The 19555-nt window shown below is 36.1% G+C and overlaps 2 protein-coding genes across 2 annotated transcripts in view; one reads left to right on the forward strand and one right to left on the reverse strand.

Moving 5' to 3' along the window:
- srpk3 (SRSF protein kinase 3) overlaps positions 1-13150 on the forward strand; it is a 31914-nt gene extending 18764 nt beyond the window's left edge. The window contains exons 10-16 of the mRNA XM_067394419.1: positions 1568-1766; positions 4789-5013; positions 7328-7425; positions 7518-7625; positions 8703-8772; positions 9858-9950; positions 12482-13150. Coding sequence (XP_067250520.1) covers positions 1568-1766; positions 4789-5013; positions 7328-7425; positions 7518-7625; positions 8703-8772; positions 9858-9950; positions 12482-12666 — 978 coding nt within the window. The 3' untranslated portion in view covers positions 12667-13150. The remainder of the gene's footprint in view (positions 1-1567; positions 1767-4788; positions 5014-7327; positions 7426-7517; positions 7626-8702; positions 8773-9857; positions 9951-12481) is intronic.
- A 38-nt stretch (positions 13151-13188) lies between these two features.
- On the reverse strand, positions 13189-16904 carry tsr2 (TSR2 ribosome maturation factor). Its single transcript, XM_067394420.1, has 5 exons — positions 16764-16904; positions 16329-16419; positions 16150-16241; positions 15890-16054; positions 13189-13878 (listed from the first exon to the last, which is right to left on the reverse strand). The coding sequence occupies exons 1-5, from the start codon at positions 16842-16844 to the stop codon at positions 13750-13752; spliced, it is 558 nt and encodes a 185-aa protein (XP_067250521.1). The 5' UTR covers positions 16845-16904; the 3' UTR covers positions 13189-13749.
- Between the last annotated feature and the right edge of the window lie 2651 nt (positions 16905-19555).

A 19555-nucleotide genomic window follows, 5' to 3' on the forward strand; every position in this document is an offset into this window, starting at 1 on the left:
AATATCCATATTTAAAACTTTATAAATTATAATAACTAGCTTCCGGTAACAGCCATACTTGGGTCCATACTCTGACCCTATGCATTACTTATTGACGAACACAAAAGCGCAGAGGATAGAGCAAAACAAAACACCGGTCTTGAATTAGAAGTCGAAAAAGAGGATTTTTAAAGAGAAATGAGGAGTAGTCACCCAGCCCTATTTGTTAGAACAATGAGAGGCATCTACTATTGCCTAAGCTTGCGCTACGCCTACATCCTACTGTACGTCATGCGCCGGAAATTCGACTCTCTTGTAAACGCGTGGACTGATCTTACCGGAACCTAGTGATTTCAGATTATAAAGTTATAATTATGGATATTTTTTGTACAAAAACACATTGTTTTGCTTCAGAAGGCCTTTATTAAAGGATTAGTCCACTTTCAAATAAAAATTTCCTGATAATTTACTCACCACCGTGTCATTCGAGATGTCCATGTCCTTCTTTCTTCAGTCGAAAAGAAATTAAGGTTTTTGATGAAAACATTCCAGGATTTTTCTCCATAAAGTGGACTTCAGTTGGCCTCAAATGGTTGAAGGTCAAAATTACAGCTTTAGTGCAGCTTCAAAGGGCTTTAAACGATACCAGACAATGAATAAGGGTCTTATCTAACGAAATGATCGGTCATTTTCAAAAAAAAATTCAAATTATATACATTTTAACCATAGATGCTTGTCTTGAACTAGCTCTCTTCTTCTTCTTCTCTATTTAAATTCCAGCAGTGTATATGCTGCAAAGTGTATTACTGCCCTCCACAGGTCAAAGAACTAAATTGTTATATACAATATGCTAGTGCAAGTATATAACAATTAGTTAAAACTTTGACCTGTGGAGGGTCTTTGAATTCTAATAGAGAAGAAGAAGAAGAGAGCTAGTTGGAGACAAGCATCTATGGTTAAAACGTATATAATTTGAATTATTTATTTTCTTTTAGAAAATGACTGATCGTTTCGCTAGATAAGACCCTTATTCCTAGTCTGGTATCGTTTAAAGCCCTTTGAAGCTGCACTGAAACTGTAATTTTGACCTTCACCATTCGGGGCCACTATAAGGAGAAAAATCCTGGAATGTTTTCATCAAAAACCTTAATTTCTTTTCGACTGAAGAAAGAAGGACATGGACATCTTGGATGACATGGGGATGAGTAAATTATCAGGAAATTTTTATCTGAAAGTGAACTTTAACCCCCTGAAGCCGTATGACTTACTTTTTATGATGATGAATACACTTTTTTGGGCTTCAAAAAGAAAAAAAAATAGTTCACTGGCATTATAAACCTTGGAAGAGCCTGCATATTTTTTTTAATATAACCTTCTGGTTACCAGCCCTTAACCACTATGACACATCCTTTTCATATGGGAACATATTAACCAAAATAAGTGAGTGAGATTAGTTTGTTCTTTCAAACATAACAATCATAATTGCACAAGTTGATCAGCTAATATCTCATGCTTGTTTTAGAAGGTGTCTTTGAATTTAGTTTGGTGTTTTATGCTTTTTTTTGTATTTTTGTTTGTCTGTGTCTAGACGGCTAAATTATCAAAGAATAAGAAGAAGAAGTTGAAGAGGAGAGCCAAACGGCAGCAGCGTCTGCTAGACGAGAGGCTTTTGGACCTGCAGAGGATGGAGGAGCTAGACGGGGTTTTGCCACAGGATGGTTCTGGAAACACACGAGCGCTCTGGAGGCTCAGCGAGGATGGAGAGGATGATGACAGACACGCACAAAGTGAGTTACATTTATATCTGTTTTTAGCATGAACAAGTGGAGAATTTAACTATAGTGATGTTCGCTCTGCGAATGAGTTATTCTTTTGAATCACTGTTTTAATGATTCTTTTGAATTAATTTGCACAAAGTGTTTATTCACTTGATTGATGGAGGGCTTTGTAAGTTGAGGAACAAAAAAATAATAATTTTTAATATAATATTACTTCAAAAATGAGATAAAATACCTTGTGGGGACGTCTGTGAGCGATTGAAAGATTATGAAAAAGTTTGATGTGCAGTAAACAGCAAAAAGATTAATGTGTAAAATCAATTCAGTTTATTTTTGACTATATTTCAAGCCAGAAAATAATGAGACATCCATTATGCACGTCTCCTGTTGTTCCTGGGTAAAAAAAACATCACTCCGTCTCAAAGCAAACAACAAATCTTTTACTCAAGTGACAAGATGTGTTTTCATTTCTGTAAACAGTATTATCCAGCATTAATGGCCATCAAATGGAAATCTAATTAATGCACTGACTTAATAAACATTTGCTAATGCAAGATGACATCTAGAACATCAAGATGAATTTTAAAGTGAATGGAGCTTTGACACAGCTTCTCCTTTTTTACATAAATATTTCCTCGGATTGTTTATTTTCAGTTATATATCAATCTGAAAAATGGGACTTCTGAAAAAAATGTAGGATAAATCAAAATTTACTGCTTTGTTGCTTATTCAGAAAATTTAGTTGAATTTAGTTCATTTCCATGACCATTTAGTTAGGAAATTTTAGTCAGTTTTAGTGATTTTTCTCAGTGTTACGTCCCCATTAAAGTCCAGGGATGGAGGAACATTGAACAGAATAAAAATGGTGTGATCTGTGGAGGCAGCGAGGTTCATTTCCCAACCCCAGTGCTTTTACAAAGACCAAAAATAAAATATTAATTAGAGACGTTTTTGGTTGATACAATCTCTAGATCTCAATAAAATAATTTTTCACATTCTCATCCAGTAGTCACCAGTTACTGGAAAATTTATGGAATTTGTTCTTGTTGCCTAGCAACTGTGACACATGCTTTTGACGAGCGACAATAATGTTTGTACTGGACTTTTTTTGAAAGTTATATTCAACTGTCTGGAAACATAGCAGGATTTAAAACCTGTCTAAATATGTTCACCTATGTCCATTTATTTACATAATAAGGCATATAATCTATCTATACTATATTGCCAAAAGTTTTGGGACGCCTGCCTTTACGTGCACATGAACTTTAATGACATCCCATTCTTAATCCGTGGGGTTTAATATGGAGTTGGCCCACCCTTCGCAGCTATAACAGCTTCAGCTCTTCTGGGAAGGCTTTCCACAAGGTTTAGGAGTGTGTTTATGGGAATTTTTGTCCATTCTTCTAGAAGCTAGAAGCATTTGTGAGGTCAGGCAGTGATGTTGGCGAGAAGGTCTGGCTCACAGTCTCCACTCTAATTCATCCCAAAGGTGTTCTGTCGGGTTGAGGTCAGGACTCTGTGCAGGACAGTCAAGTTCCTCCACACCAAACTCATCCGTGTCTTTATGGACCTTGATTTGTGCACTGGTGTGCAGTCATGTTGGAACAGGAAGGGACCATCCCCAAACTGTTCCCACAAAGTTGGGAGCATGAAATTGTCCAAAATGCATTAGTATGCTGAAGCATTAAGAGTTACTTTCACTGGAACTAAGATGCCAAGCCCAACCCCTGAAAAACAACCCCACACCATAATCCCCCCTCCACCAAACTTTACACTTACTCCTGGCAACCACCAAACCCAGACTCGTCCATTGGATTGCCAGACAGAGAAGCATGATTGGTCACTCCAGAGAACACGTCTCCACTGCTCTAGAGTCCAGTGGCGACGTGCTTTACACCACTGCATCTTACGCTTTGCATTGCACTTGGTGATGGTAAGGCTTAGATGCAGCTGCTCGCCATGGAAACCTATTCCATGAAGCTCTCTACGCACTGTTCTTGAGCTAATCTGAAGAACACACAAAGTTTGGAGGTCTGTAGCTATTGACTCTGCAGAAAATTGGCTGAGTTGATGTTGTTCCCAGTTGCTTCCACTTTGTTATGACACCACTAACAGTTGACCGTGGAATATTTAGTAGTGAGGAAATTTGACAAATGGACTTATTGCACAGGTGGCAACCTATCACGGTACCACACTAAATTCACTGAGCTCCTGAGAGCGACCCATTCTCTCAAAAATGTTTGTAGAAGCAGTCTGCATGCCTAGGTGCTTGATTTTATACACCTGTGGCCATGGAAGTGATTGGAACACCTGAATTCAATGATTTGGAGTGGTGTCCCAATACTTTTGGCAATATAGTGTATAAATTTACATGTTGGTTAGATGTGTCAACATTTCAATTGTTTCTATTGTTAGATATTAGAATAAGTTTAAAACCCAACAATACTTACATTTAAAAGTAATCCAGCATTTTCTCTCTCAAAAAACTCCAGTCATCACTGCCGCCCAAAGAATTTTGGGATAGGCTGCGGCTGCGAAGGATTCACTCTTTCTATCCTTCGCACCCAGGAAATGATTGACGCATTTGTGGGCCATATTTGAAGGAGCCTTCGAATTGGGACAGTCTTTGTTGCGCTGCTGTAATGCATTCGACCTTTGAAGGATGCAGCCTCTGAACTGGGACACAGCCTAGGTCTGAAGCATATAAAAATCAGAGTCTGTGCCAGTCATACACTACGTGATTTTTAGTGAAATCTGTCAACTACAACAACTACTGTGTATGGCATCCTTTAGGCTTATTGCTATTATCTGCTACACCAAAAAAACAAATACAAAACAGCTTGATCTAAATCCAGAGGATCATTTATATTATGATTGTATTATCGCCTAACCCTAAAACTGCTCCGTTAAAGCATTAGGCCTTTATAGACATAACAGCATGCTTTGAAATGTGTATAGTAAAAAGTGTTATACAAATAAATTTGACTTGTCTTGAATATTTAACCCATTTTCCTCTTCATGTTTGTCACAGTGAACGGTAACGGGCACTCCTTCTTAAGAGATCCAACTAAACACAGTCCTGATTCGGGCTCATCGTGGCTGGAGGAGGGCTGTAACGGCTTTGGGCCCCTGCGCTTCTCCAGCCCTGGATCGGGCTTGTCCGGCATGTCTGGCTCTATCCTGTCAGCTACCTCTGAGTCGGCTCTGTCCACACTGTCCGGATACTCCACTGAGCGCTCGCTGCTCTCTCCCAACTGTACGTAACTCTGCTTTGAGCTGATGGAAAACTACCAATAAAGTGCAACAGTTCATTTTCTCCATAGGGAAACTGATTTTAAGCGATTAACTTGTTTTAAATGATAACTCATAACTTAAACCTTTAAAGGGATAGTTCACCCAAAAATGAAATCATCATTTACTGTCATCATTTACTCCCCCTCAAGTTTTTCCAAACTTGTATACGTTTCTTTGTTCTGCTGAACACAGAGGAAGATATTTGGAAGAATGTTTGTAACCAAGCAGATCTCGCCCCCCATTGACTACCACAGTATTTCTTCCCTTCTATGGGGAAGTTCTTCTTGTTGTAACAGCTGTGGTGTGTATGTTAATGAAGTTAAGACTCCCCATTGACTGAGATGGTTCTCAGAGTCCCTCACCCGCTCCCATTCTACAATTGATGACCATTTGCTCAGCATGTGATATCCCAAGTAGTGCAGAAATAACAAAACTGTTGACTCTGTTCTTCTCTATGATAATTAAGCCATTTTGGGGAATGAGCTTATTATTGAAATGGAATCTGGGTCGAGGCAGTCTGTCATTTCTTACAAAGACGTCAGCCCACATTATTTCAACTTATTTTTAAAATAATCATGTTTAACAGTGGAATTTGTGGGGGAAAACTACATTACCCATGATGCTGTACAGAAAATTCCACCAATCAGAGATTTGCGACAAGCTCGTAAGCTCCGCCCATTCCCATAAAGCATTGCAAATGATGTAATTAAGTCGGTCATGCTATGCCGCTGCTATATTAGGGGTGTGACGGTACATGTATTCCTCCTGAACCATACAGTACAGACGTCACGGTTCGGTTCATGCGGTTACACGAAGAATACAGTCATGCTGCATTCACATGCTCTTGGAATTATCATAAATACTAGTTTCCTAGGTAAAAATTGCACATGAACGCCCTCCCATTTCAAGTGGGAATTATCAAATTTCCGATAGCTTGTGAAGGCAGCATTAATCACAGGCAATACACACTCCAATCCAGAAGGGGGCGCACGTGGTAATACAACGCTGTTTGCTAACCGCCACAAAAGGAAAAAGAACAGAAGAAGAACAGCACATACACGAATTACCTCTTTAAAAAAAAAGTCCTCTAGGTAGTGCGCACTCGTCGAATGCATCTTTGTGTGCTCACAGACAAAAGAGAATACTTTGAAAGGCTCGCGCTCTCAACGGAAAGTTAAGTATAGGAGGGTTAGGCTTAAAACTTTACATTGGGACTGTTACAATTTGCACAACTTAAACTAAATTTAAATTTAAACATTAAAAGCTTATTTTTTATTATTCTGTTTATTTTGTACTTTTGTAACATGTATTTATGTGTGTGTGTGTATATACAGTATATATAATATAATATAATATATTTCTACCTTTGTATTTTTGTCTGATTTTCAAATACTTCTTTGTTTCAAATCAAAGTTTTTAATGTTATGATTCACTTCGTTTGGTTTGGTTCATAGCTTATAGCACTTTAATGAAGACTTTTTTTTAAATGTCTAGATTTGAAATCTTTTTTTAAATCAAACACTTCTGTAAGTATTCTTTTTTCTATTCATTTTTTCCATAGGAATTTCTAAGTCTTCATTTAAGCCATGAACCAAACCCACCAGACGAGGTGAAAATCACAGCAATTACAAACTGCGGTTTGAAGCAAAAATCAGGCAAAAGATGCAACACTGTGTACTTGGCTTTAATGAGGGAAAAAAAACTACAATCCCATTAAGCATTGCAAATATATAAAACAGTTGATTTATAAAGGTTGATTATGTACATAGAAACAATATATTTGGTTTATTCCAAAATATGCATATTATGTATACAAATATTTAAGTAGTTTAAGAGCATAGGTAGACTGACTACATTAGCATTACATCATGGGAGTGGGCGGGTGCTAAACAGTTCTTTTGGTGCTATTTGCTTTTTTATATTCTCTGATTGGTGGAGATTTTTATTTGCAAACTTCTGTATAGTGTATTCTTCATCAGGATTCCTTCTGTTGAACAGGATTATATTAAGTTAAAATAATGCGACTGAAGGCTTCAACAAAAGCATATACCATCGATTAACAACCTTGTAGCTCACAGTTGGCCTTTTTAGTTTACCTTTTAGTTTTTAAAGGCTTCAGTTATTGTTCAAAATGAAATCCTCTATGAAGTAAATGAATGAGATTTTTACTTCTGAAACCCAACTGTTGCACTTTAAAGGCCTTTCATCTTAAATTAAATGTTCTGTTTGGCTGTAATTATGTTGCTGGTTTCACATCAGTCTGTTTTTTCCATCAGCATACTCTGCTGCTGATTTCTTAGTGAATCCTCTAGAACCTCAGAACGCAGATAAAATACACATCAAGATTGCAGACCTAGGCAATGCATGCTGGGTGGTGAGTACTGTGGGTTGATTACATTCAAAAAGTGGATCACGTCAGGTGCTGGTGATGTATGATGTTTGCTGATGTCCTCTCCTCCATATCAGCACAAGCACTTTACGGAGGACATCCAGACGCGTCAGTACCGAGCTCTGGAGGTGCTAATCGGAGCCGAATACGGACCCCCTGCTGACATATGGAGCACTGCGTGTATGGTACGAACTCATTCAATGCTAATCAGGGTTATTATTGTTAACTTAAACTAAAGCAATCCACCATCAAATTAACGTTAATTAATGTTGTTTCTTATGCTCAAATAGCGTTAAAAAAGGATTATTTTTCAGGCAATGTACATGTGCAGACCTAAGCATGAGTTTCAGGTTTCTATGGGAACCGGAGCTTTTTACGGCAGCTGCAGTGACCTTATCAATCAGCGATTGTTTTTTTACTTAGAAGGCGGGCGTATTCCACTATATTGCGTGTTGCAGTTTCTTATTCATAAGTAATAGAAATGACCGTCTTTCTATATATGGGTCATTGACGAATAAGGTTTTTAAAAGTGTAAAAAACATAATGCTGATAATTATTTTTTACATTTTATTAGCAATAAACTTTTTAAATATTACATTAATGAAGTTTTTAAAATATTACAACATTTTCCATGTTTTATAGCTGAATGACCTGATGTTTCGGGACATGCGTATGAACAAGTGAAAACATGAATTTTTCAAATAGTTAAAAGAGAGTTAGTTACTTTGCTTCATGCCCATGTGGTCCTATGTAGGTGTCTAAATGATGTCACATGATATTGATCGCACGACTTGATCCAAAATGGTCCCTTTATATTGGTTACTTCGAATGACATCAATGTTAAAAAATAAATTTTTCCGGACATTCTTTCTCATAACAAAGCAATGACTTCTACATATGATTTTAATACCATTTTGCACTATGTTGATAAATGATGTTATAAAATTATGCCAGAATAAAAAATCTATACAATTATTACATTTTAAGATATTTTAATCACAAATGAAATGGCTGTATTGGCCTTTGGACGGTTAAACCAAATTACCTTTTGACACTTCAAAATCTTTAAGATACCTTTATATATGTAGCAAAATATAATTAAAACCTTTTGGATCTTTGTTTTTTAATTACTATTAAGGCCTTTTAGACAAAAAAATGACCCGTCACGTCATTGACCCATCTACAGTATTGTCTTTGCAGACGAATGATCATACATTGATTTGCATGTCCAAGGAGGTCAGTAATATTATGTGTCTCAACAGGCGTTTGAGTTGGCGACTGGAGACTACCTGTTTGAGCCTCACTCAGGAGAGGACTACACTCGAGATGAAGGTCAGTTGTCTTGGTCTTCCTCACAGTTTTTCTATTTTTTCAGTTTCAGATTTAACAAGTGTTATTGGCATGATAAAAACTTAAAATGTATTATTTTGTACATAAACTCAGTGACTGTTGGTCAGTAGTTTTCACCAGTTTCTGATGGGATGAGCTACTAATTGCCTAATAGTTGAATTATGCCTAGATTTATTTCTCATTTCAAATACTTTTTGCTTTGCATCAATCTCAGAGCTGTTTGTCTTGGTTCATGAATGTATACACCACCATTCAATATATACAACAAGATCAAATCATCAAAGAATCCTGACAACAAATTGTATCATAGTTTCCACAACAATATTTAGCAGCACAACAGTTTTCAACAATGATAATAATCAGAAATGTTTCTTGGGCAGCAAATCAGGATATGAATGATTTCTGAAGGATCATGTGACACTGTATTGATGCTGAAAATTCAGCTTTGAATCACAGGAATAAATTACATTTTAAAATGTTCAAAACAGTTATTTTAAGTTGTAATAATATTTCACAATATTACTGTATATTTGATCAAATTAATGCAGCATTGGTGAGCAGAAGAGACTTCTTACAAAAACATGAAAAAATCTTATCGACCACAATGTGTAAATATATAGAGAGACATATATGTGACCTGATCCAGCAAAATGAGTCACAGTGACCCAAATTTCAAAATTGAGATTTTGGTATCAATAAGCTTTAAAATGATATCCTAGTCAAAGTCATACCTGGTATGGTATGGTTTGAAAGATATACCCATTTGAATTATGGTTGTCTTCCCTTTTTTTCCAGTTGTGAAAACTTGAGAAAATCACTTTTAAAGTTTTTTGCCCATTTTTGTTGATATCTATTAAAATCCATTGCATTTAAAGGGATAAACTATTTATTTTACAGCTTAATTTGATCAAAGAATACAGAAGTCCACTTAAAACTGCGCAGTGAATCAGAAGCATGCACTAATATGTTATGCATCCCTAATATACACACAATAGAGATATTAGTTTGCTCTTTATGTATATATGATAACCAGTCCAAAAATGTTTGTGTGATTTATTGTTTTCCAGATCACATAGCTCACATCATTGAGCTGTTGGGTTCCATTCCTCCACACTTCGCCCTCTCGGGCAGATACTCCAGAGAATACTTCAACCGCAGAGGTGACAAACACTGTTCCTATGAATGTCCTTCAGAAACTGCAAATCACTCTAAACACACAAGAGAATATCAGGGTGAATCTGAAGAAAACATGGCCAAGTCACATTTCACATTTCCTCAGGGCTGAACAACATCATTTCTTCATGCAAACTTCTTTTTCTTTTGATTTCTGAAAAGAAAAAGAAGTTTGCTTGAAGAAATGATGTTGTTTAAACCTGAGGCTATAGACAAACCACAGAACATCATGATGCGCTGCTTCATTAGCTCAGTGTTTATTCTGAAAGGTTTTCCACAGACATGTGATGAACGGTCAGGATATTATTAGCTCAGAACATCCATGCTGAAGATCAGCCTGTTAGCAAAGTTCCCTCCGCTTGCCTACTAAACCACAGAGAAATGTGAACAAGAGCCTCTCGTGTTTCAGAACTCCAGCAACAGAGCATGACTGATGTAGTAATAACTGTTAGAGCAGTAATAATGTAATAATTCTGTCTCCACTGCCATAGAAGGAAAAACCCCACCTGATCATCGCCGTCTCTCACTAGATCTCAGATAAAAATGCCTCAAAATGATTCAGTGACAAGATGTTTGAATTGTTGTGGCCCATCAATGATTCATGCAAAACTGATTCATTCAGTGACTCTTTCTGCAACCAGGTGGTATTAGTGAATCACTGACTCACCAGATTCCTTCAGATGTCTACAGCAGAGTAAATCACCTTTTGTATCAATTATATCGTTACACCAATAGGTGGCATCAGGTTACTGTTAAAAAATGTATTTGTCATTGAATCATTCATTCAAGAGATTTGTTCAAAAACACTGGTTCATCCAGTAATGAATCAAGTGAAGTCTTTATGAATGAGTCATTGAATCATTTATTAAAACCTTTTTTTTTTTTTTTAATCATTTCAAATTAGAGATTTTTTAATAGACTGCAGTTATTAACATTTTAGTGAATTAACATCTAGTAAATTACATTATTTTGTTTAGTTTGGCCATCATTTATTTGGATTTATCCCAGTGTTTTTTCTTTTTAGCAGAAAGACTCATTCTGATTCATTCATTGACTCTTTCTGCAACCAGTTGGTATTGGTGAATCATTGACTCACCAGATTCCTTCAGATGTCTACAGCAGAGTAAATCACCTTTTGAAAGTAACTTGATGCTTCAAATAAAGATTATCAATTACATCGTTACACCAGTAGGTGGCGTCAAGTTGCTGTTAAAAAATGTATTTGTCATTGAATCATTCATTCGAGTGTTTTGTTAAAAAACACTGATTCATCCAGTAATGAAACAAGTGAAGTCTTTATGAATGAGTCATTGAATCATTCATTAAAACCTTTTTTTTTATTATTATTATTTCAAATTAGAATTTTTTTAATAGACTGCAGTAATTAACATTTTAGTAAATTAACATCTAGTAAATTACATTATTTTGTTTAGTTTGGTCATCATTTATTTGGATTCATTCCAGTGTTTTTTCTTTTTAGCAGAAAGACTCATTCTGATTCATTCATTGACTCTTTCTGCAACCAGTTGGTATTGGTGAATCATTGACTCACCAGATTCCTTCAGATGTCTACAGCAGAGTAAATCACCTTTTGAAAGTAACTTGATGCTTCAAATAAAGATTATCAATTACATCGTTACACCAGTAGGTGGCATCAAGTTACTGTTAAAAAATGTATTTGTCATTGAATCATTCATTCAAGAGATTTATTTAAAAACACTGATTCATCCAGTAATGAAACAAGTGAAGTCTTTATGAATGAGTCATTGAATCATTCATTAAAACCTTTTCTTTTTTTTTTCAAGTAATTTCACATTTTTACAAAACTTTTTTTACACATTTTACAAAAATCATTTTAGTAAATTAACATCTAGTAAATTAAATTATTTTGTTTAGTTTGGCCATCATTTATTTGGATTCATTCCAGTGGTTTTTCTTTTTAGCAGAAAGACTCATTCTGATTCATTCATTGACGCTTTCTGCAACCAGTCGGCATTAGTGAATCACTGACTCACCAGATTCCTTGATCAAAATAGAGTAAATCCTCTTTTGAAAGTAACTTGATGCTTCAAATAATGATTGTATCAGTTACATCATTACACCAGTAGGTGGCAACAAGTTACTGTTAAAAATGTATTTGTCATTGAATCATTTGAGATTCGCTCATTTCACAAAACGCTGATACATCCAGTAATGAAACAAGTGAAGTCTTTATGAACGAGTCATTGAATTGTTAATTTTTTTTTTTTAAAATCATTTCAAAATAGATATTTTTTAATAAACTGCAGCAATTAACATTTTAGTAAATTGCATGATTTTGTTTCGTTTGATGTCTGTTCAGAATCGTGATCTCTATTCATTCAGAATCTTGCAGCTCTACTTAATTCACAACTTTCCTTCACACAGTGCTGATCTACTTTTGCACTTTCTCTGAAAACAGGCCACCTTGATATTTGCATGTTGTTTCGTCCTTGAATGTGCATGAGAATGCTTTGACCAAGCGTGTGTGTGTGTGTAGGTGAGCTGCGTCACATCTCAAACCTGAAGCCGTGGGGACTGTTTGAGGTGCTACTGGAGAAGTACGAATGGCCACTGGATCAAGCTGCTCAGTTCAGCGACTTCCTGCTCACAATGCTCGAGTTCATCCCAGAGAAGCGTGCCACAGCTGCTGAGTGTCTACAGCACCCCTGGATCAACTCATAACGCTCTGTTTTCCCGATAAAATACAGTCTTTCACTGCGTTTGTGCGGTCTGAGTCATTTAGGTCCGTCTGATCACACATCCACCTTTCAGAGTGTAAACTCACTGTTAAGGTAAAACAAACTGGACATACAGTATCCTGAGCACAGACTTAGCTAGAACCTCAAACCTGTTTTTTTTTTTTATATATATATTTAAAGAAGCTTTGATCTCTGAACATGGAGATATGTCTGTAGTCTCTCGAGTTTCATTGTATGGTCATTTAATTGTGTAGAAGGGTCGCATATTTATGTTAAAATAGTGCCTTGACATGCCATCTGCAAAAACAAACAAAAAGGAAAAAAAAAGCCCCTCACCTTTTTATATTTGTCTGCGAATATGTGTGAGGAATGCTTGTTTGTGAACATACAGAACACTATGAATACTTGACTAAATTCAATAAAGACTTGAGATCTTAAACCCTGTGTATGGATGAATAAAGTATCACTTAGAAACATGGATGTGAAGATGGAGTATTTTTTTATGTAAATAATCAAACATGAAAAACAATTTGAATTTTATTCACGATTTTGACGTATTATATCTTACATTGATTACAAAAGTTTATCAGAATGTGCATTTTAAAATACTACATGGATGGAAAATCCAGCACTTCATTTTACTGTTGCAGTAATACTGCAGTGACAGAAGGGGGTGATAAAGGACCATTTCATGCATTAACCTAAGTTATAAATAAGGATATACACAGTAAGTCAAAGAGGAAAATTTGTTGTGGCGAATAACTAGACCATAGAAATTTATATACATATTTGTATATGCACAAAAGCACACCAGTTACAAAGCATATGCAAATCACTGGACTATAGTCATAATGTCTTATAATAATTTACGAAAGAAACCCCAAGAGGTCCAGTGAGGTGATCCATCCGTTTTGATCTGCACAGGTGTTTAAACATTAGTCAGATGTAACATTATAGGTTTAATAAGTTTGTTGTGGTTTCAAATACAGACGTATCCACAGTAGAAGAGGTCCTTAAAATGTGTTTTAAATTAAGAAATCCATCAGTCCTAATACTTTAAGACCTGCTACTTCTTCCTGCGTACAACCGTCCAGCCATCATCCTGTTCCTCATGACTCGTGGCCGGTGGAAGCTGCTCCTTCACTGCTGCGCCGTTGACTGACGGTCCCTCTGCACCTCCATCACACTCCATAGCCTGAGAGAAAAACAACCAGTGAGGTCATTAATTCTTAATGGGGGCAATTGCATGCGATACGTACTGTACTGCAGTGTTTCCGAATTGGGTCGTGGAGTGTGCCATCAAAGAAACAACAAACATTATTCTCTGTTTTTCTGATGCAAGTCTTTTATTTTGAAAAAGGTTGACATTTCTGTCAGATGCAGTTTAAAGGGAACCTATAACAAGATGTAATATAAGTCTCTGGTGTTTCCAGAATGTGTCTGTAAAGTTTCAGCTCAAAATACCCCACAGATCATTTATTATAGCTTGTCAAATTTGGGTGTGAGCAAAAACATTGGTTTTGTGTGTCCCTTTAAATGCAAATGAGCTGCTGCTCCCCCTTTCCAGAAGAGGGCGGAGCTTTAACAGCTCAACAACAACAAAGCTGGAGAATCTCGCGCAGCCAAAATGAGGATTGTCAGTAACGGTGTTCAGCCTTACATTGTTCAAACCGGAGTCGACACTGATGGAGAGACTCAGGAAGAAGTTACAACTTTTAGAATGAAACTGGACGTTTCTGAATGGTTAGTGGATAAATGTATGTAGTTGCTGTGGAGATGATTCCACTCATTGACTAGCATGTGCCGTCATGTTCATCTTTTGTGCAAATCCAGCGTTGAATTGACCCTCATTTGTGAAGCAGTCCGGCGTAAAATGACGGCATGACAACAACACTCTACTACAACAACTCTTCCTCTTTTCTAAAGCAGCCCAACATGGCCTCACATCCTATGTTGTGTGTTCTCGGGGGCGGGGTTTATGTAAATTTTAGGGTTAGTGATGTCACCAACCCGGGAAGAAGCTTGTAGTCCCTACCAGCCATTTGTTGTAGTCCTTAAACAGAATTCTTTTAAAAAAAATATCTTCCTTTGCATTGAACTTTGAGCATCATAACTTTGCAGATGTTGTTTAAGCTCAAACAGCAACATTACACACTAAAGTTAAAAAAGTGAAATATAATCGACCACCCCTTTAAGAGTGCCTGAGAAACACGTGTTGTCCTGATTCAGTATTTGCGGTCAGACGAGATGTCAGGCTACATGTCAGTGTCATCATTTTAATGTTACTTTTTCGTAACTTGTTACTACTAAATAAGAAGTCTCACCTCAGAAAATCTAATTTTCCTGTCCTGTTCCAGGTGAAAAAAAAAAAATCTATACATTTCTGTGTCTCAAAATAGCACAGTTATAGCACTTAAATGTTCTTAAAATGATCTTAAGAAGTACTAAAGAAGAATTTTTAGTATATTAAGTACAAAATTAGTGCAAGAAAATAGAGCACTTTGAGTAGATTATAGAAGTGTACTTTTTTTTTTTACCTGGGGTCAGCCGTTATACTGTGCTCGTGGCGCGCACTCTTCAGTTGCGGTGACAGGCCAAGTATATCACAATTAGGAGCATGCGATGTCACAGTTATGTTGCCAATTATTAAGCCATGAAATTACCAAAACACACCAATAAATCACATAACTGGTACTTCATGTGTTAGCTGGGAAGGATTTGTATGCAGGTATGATGTTAAATCGCATTCATCGACAGCAGTTTCCATGTTTCATTAACAGTTCATGCTAGTATAGTTTATTTTACCATGGTAACTTTTGTTTCCTTAATATGGTAACCTTAAAAATAGTTTGGGACTGTTATATGTTTATTCATCAGTATTAGTCATATTCTTGCAATTTATGTGTATCTCAAATAAAGTCAACCATTTTTATGAAAAAAAAAATGCTTGGGTTTTAAATGCAAATGTATTATAATTTCTGTAGGCTAATTACACAAAAATATATGTAATGTTTTTGAGAATTAGGTCAAATTCCTAAAAAAAAAAAAAAAGGCTTATAATCCTTTTTTATGTGTGTGTGTGTGGTTGTGTTTGTGTATATATATTATATATATTATATATATTATATATATATATAATATATATATATATATATATATATATATATATATATATATATATATATATATATATATATCTACTGTACCTCTTCATCTTCACACTCATCATCATCATCATCAGGTGTTTTGGCAGGTGTGACCTTTGCCCTCCCAGCACTCTTCTTCTCATTCAGCTGGTTGATCTGCTCTCTGACCTCCGTCAGTTTGCCCTGCTGACACTGCTGGAACATCTCACACACCTTCTGTGCCACCTGAGCAAGAGCCAAGACCAGGAGAGTTTCACAAACATACATATTTATCATCTGTAAGCATATGTAATTCTAATCTATTCATAGACAAATCAAACCTGAGGCAAGCTGCCATCATCCACCACAGTGTCGAATTCATTGTTCATGAGCTCCGAGATGAAATCCTCCACTTCATCCTGCTGCAGCTCATCTGTGGGGAGCACAAACGGGTTTGCTGTAAGTTGACATCAGAAGATATCCTATAAAGTGTTAGAGGGAATCATTTGACATCTCTGACCGTTGTCGATGAAATACTGCTGCAGCGCGTCCACCATCCACTCCGCTTTCTGCTGACTGTAAGCTCCACCAAAACCATTATCGACCGCGATCTGTGAGGAAACACTGAGCTCGTTAATTTCTCAATCCATTACATCTATAAATCAGAAGTAGGTGCAGCCGCTCCCGGGAGGAAGATCAAATCGAGCTGCGCATAATCTCCATTCCTGTGCAGCTAGACAAAATATCCATACAAGACGACTTAAAGGGTACATATATGTTTATTGTAATATATTAACTTCTTGTTTATACTTTGCAGCGCTAACATGCTAACCTGTTAGCAGTCATATTTATGATTATTAAATAAAATTCGGCTAAAACTGAAGATTGCCTAAAAATATGACAATGTTTTATAAATAATATATTTTTCGGAATGTAATGTCATGAATTTACTAACTTGCAGCACCGGCCACGTTTCCAAAACAGCCCGAACTGCCTCAGTGAACAATTCACGTGTGGAAGATGCGAGCGGCGCCATCTTGAAAGCAGACCTGAAGAGTCGATCACAGCCTTCAGAGACTGACGGTGAAGATTCACCAGGCAAAATAATCAATCACACTAGAAACTTGATTAGGGTTAGTTCATCCAAAAATGAAAATTCTGTCATGTCGTTCACCCTCATGTCGTTCCACACTCATAAGACCTTCATTCATCTTCGGAACACAAATTAAGCTATTTTTGGTAAAATCCAATGGCTCAGTGAGGCCTTCTTTTGACAGTGAGACAATTAAAGGTGCAATATGTAAGTAAATATCCAAAAACCACTAGGCCAGTGTTATATATTTTGTTCACTTGAGTACCTACAATATCCCAAATTTTTGCAACTATTTGTAAGTTGTTAGAAAATTGTAATTTTAACCGTGTGAGGAGTCGCTTGTCGATTGCGTCATACCCGCGTTACCCTCGGTTTTTTTTTTTTTTTTAATGTGTGTTTTATTTTGTAGAAACCATGGAAACACGCTTTAATATATTACATGTTTTAATAGACAAGGAAACAACTGTTTGGTTACGTTTATAGACAGAAAATTAGTTGTTGTTATATAGCTCAACACATTTAGTCTTATTGTTTAAATCTAATTTTCTTGATTTTTTGCGAGTACCATGCTTTTACCACGCCTCAGAGAAAAACACTATTTTGTCAAGTAACTAACATAGCATAATCAGATGCAGCTTTATTTTTAGTAACAGTAATACAGAATTTTCTCCATCATACAATACGTTTTAAAATTAATTGCATGCCATTTATCAACACAAGCCATCCAGCATTTAATATGATATTTTAAAATCGATCTATCTTACTGCAGTGTGTAACAGTGTCTCACAGCAGCCGCCGAGCGAACGCACAGAGTAACGTTATAACATCAATTTCAACACACTCAAATGTATCTAATATGATAAACAGAGCTGCGTTACCTCATACTCATGACCGGAAAAGCGGAAGCAGCACCGGCGACTGTGGCATAATAAAAGTCCCGCTGCTCGTGAGGCGTGTGTTGCGCAATCGCTCCAGCTCCTCGTTCAGCTCCATAACACTCGTCCTGCTCTGCTTCACACTACAGTAACGTTAATAATCACATCCATGAACATGATTTGTTCCCGAGTCCTATCCCAATTCGTTTCCACTAGCCATTAAGGTGAAGAACACATGTCCCAAGATTCCACGCTCAAACTTGGCGTCATCAAGCTACATCTTTGTTTTGAATATTCCTCTAGCGACCTCTAGTGGACAAAATTATTACATATTGCACCTTTAACACTTTCAATGCCAAGAAAGGTAGTTAAAACATATTTAAAACAGTTCATGTGACTACAGTGTTTCAACATTATGTTATGAAGCGACGAGAATGCTTTTTGTGGGCCAAAAAACAAAATAACGTCTTTATTCAACAATTTCCTCTCTTCAGTATCAGTCTCTGACGCACGTTCACGAGAGCACCACAACGCAAATATCTTTTATATACCCCTAGGAGACAAAAATAGACCCATAGAAGGAATAAAAAATAGGACATGATACAAATGATTATTCAGAAATGTACATACTTTTATTTAATTGTATATCTTTGATACAATAAATGAACAGAATTATAACATTTTTAAAGATGAGTCTGGGAATACTGGGGATATAAGTATGTGGGTTTTATTATAACAGTAATTCTCTGCAGTAAAACTGGCTCAGTAAGAAACACAAAGCAGGGTGTCAGCATTATAACATTCCTTGGAAAAATTAAACACCAACCCATGCAAGGCTTCGGATAACTTTGGCATTGACCAATAGCAAAAGCTGAAAAGCAGTCAACAAACCAAGCTGCTGTATAATACATGAGGCGCATATGTACTTCTCAGAAATCTTGAAATGAGAAAAAAAAACACATTGATTTATGTCAAAGAGCACAGATCAAATTTGAAATTCTCATTTTAAATATATGGCTGCTAAGAACATCACAAAAATATTGTCAATGCACAATGGAGGGGCATTATATGGATTTTCAATAATAATAATAATAATAATAATAATACAAAATAAAATCGTGAGTTCTTCTGTCACTTTTCAGCTTCATCCTGGAGTTTAACTGTGGTCACTGTGAGCCGTGTATGTAATCATAAATATAAGATTTCCTTCAAGGATAACACTTAAAAATATAAACCCTTCCTCAAACTTATGTTTTGTTAAAATATAGTCATATTGATGGGTCATATTTCATATTGGTATCAGTTTGGTGCCATTTATCTTGGTTATTTGATTTATCAACTGTTTACAATGCAAACAAACTGTTCATACCAAAATGATTCATTATTATTATTATTTTTTTACTGAATCTGAAAGGCACATTTCAAAGTTGCTCCAAAACCAGGCTTGTTTATACTTCTTGGATTTGCACTTACATTTCGTAGAAGTGCCTGAACACACAAAAACAACTAAAGATATTCAATATTAAGCCATTTTTAGTTGTGTCCAACTATGGTGATATACATATAAGTAGAGATTTTAGTTTGTTTATTGGGTTTTCTGGTTATTTTAAAAGAAATCCACAAGCTGACAAATAACTTGTTAGAGTAAGTGACCTGTTAAGAAGTCACTAATTGTCATTAATGTACTAGACAATATTATAAACTTTTGTACGTAAACTTATGAAAGTTACGTTGTGGCTGACATGGTTATGTGTAGATTTTGTTTATATATATATAGGG

Source organism: Chanodichthys erythropterus, chromosome 9, assembly GCF_024489055.1.
Source record: "Chanodichthys erythropterus isolate Z2021 chromosome 9, ASM2448905v1, whole genome shotgun sequence".
Lineage (NCBI taxonomy): Eukaryota > Metazoa > Chordata > Actinopteri > Cypriniformes > Xenocyprididae > Chanodichthys > Chanodichthys erythropterus.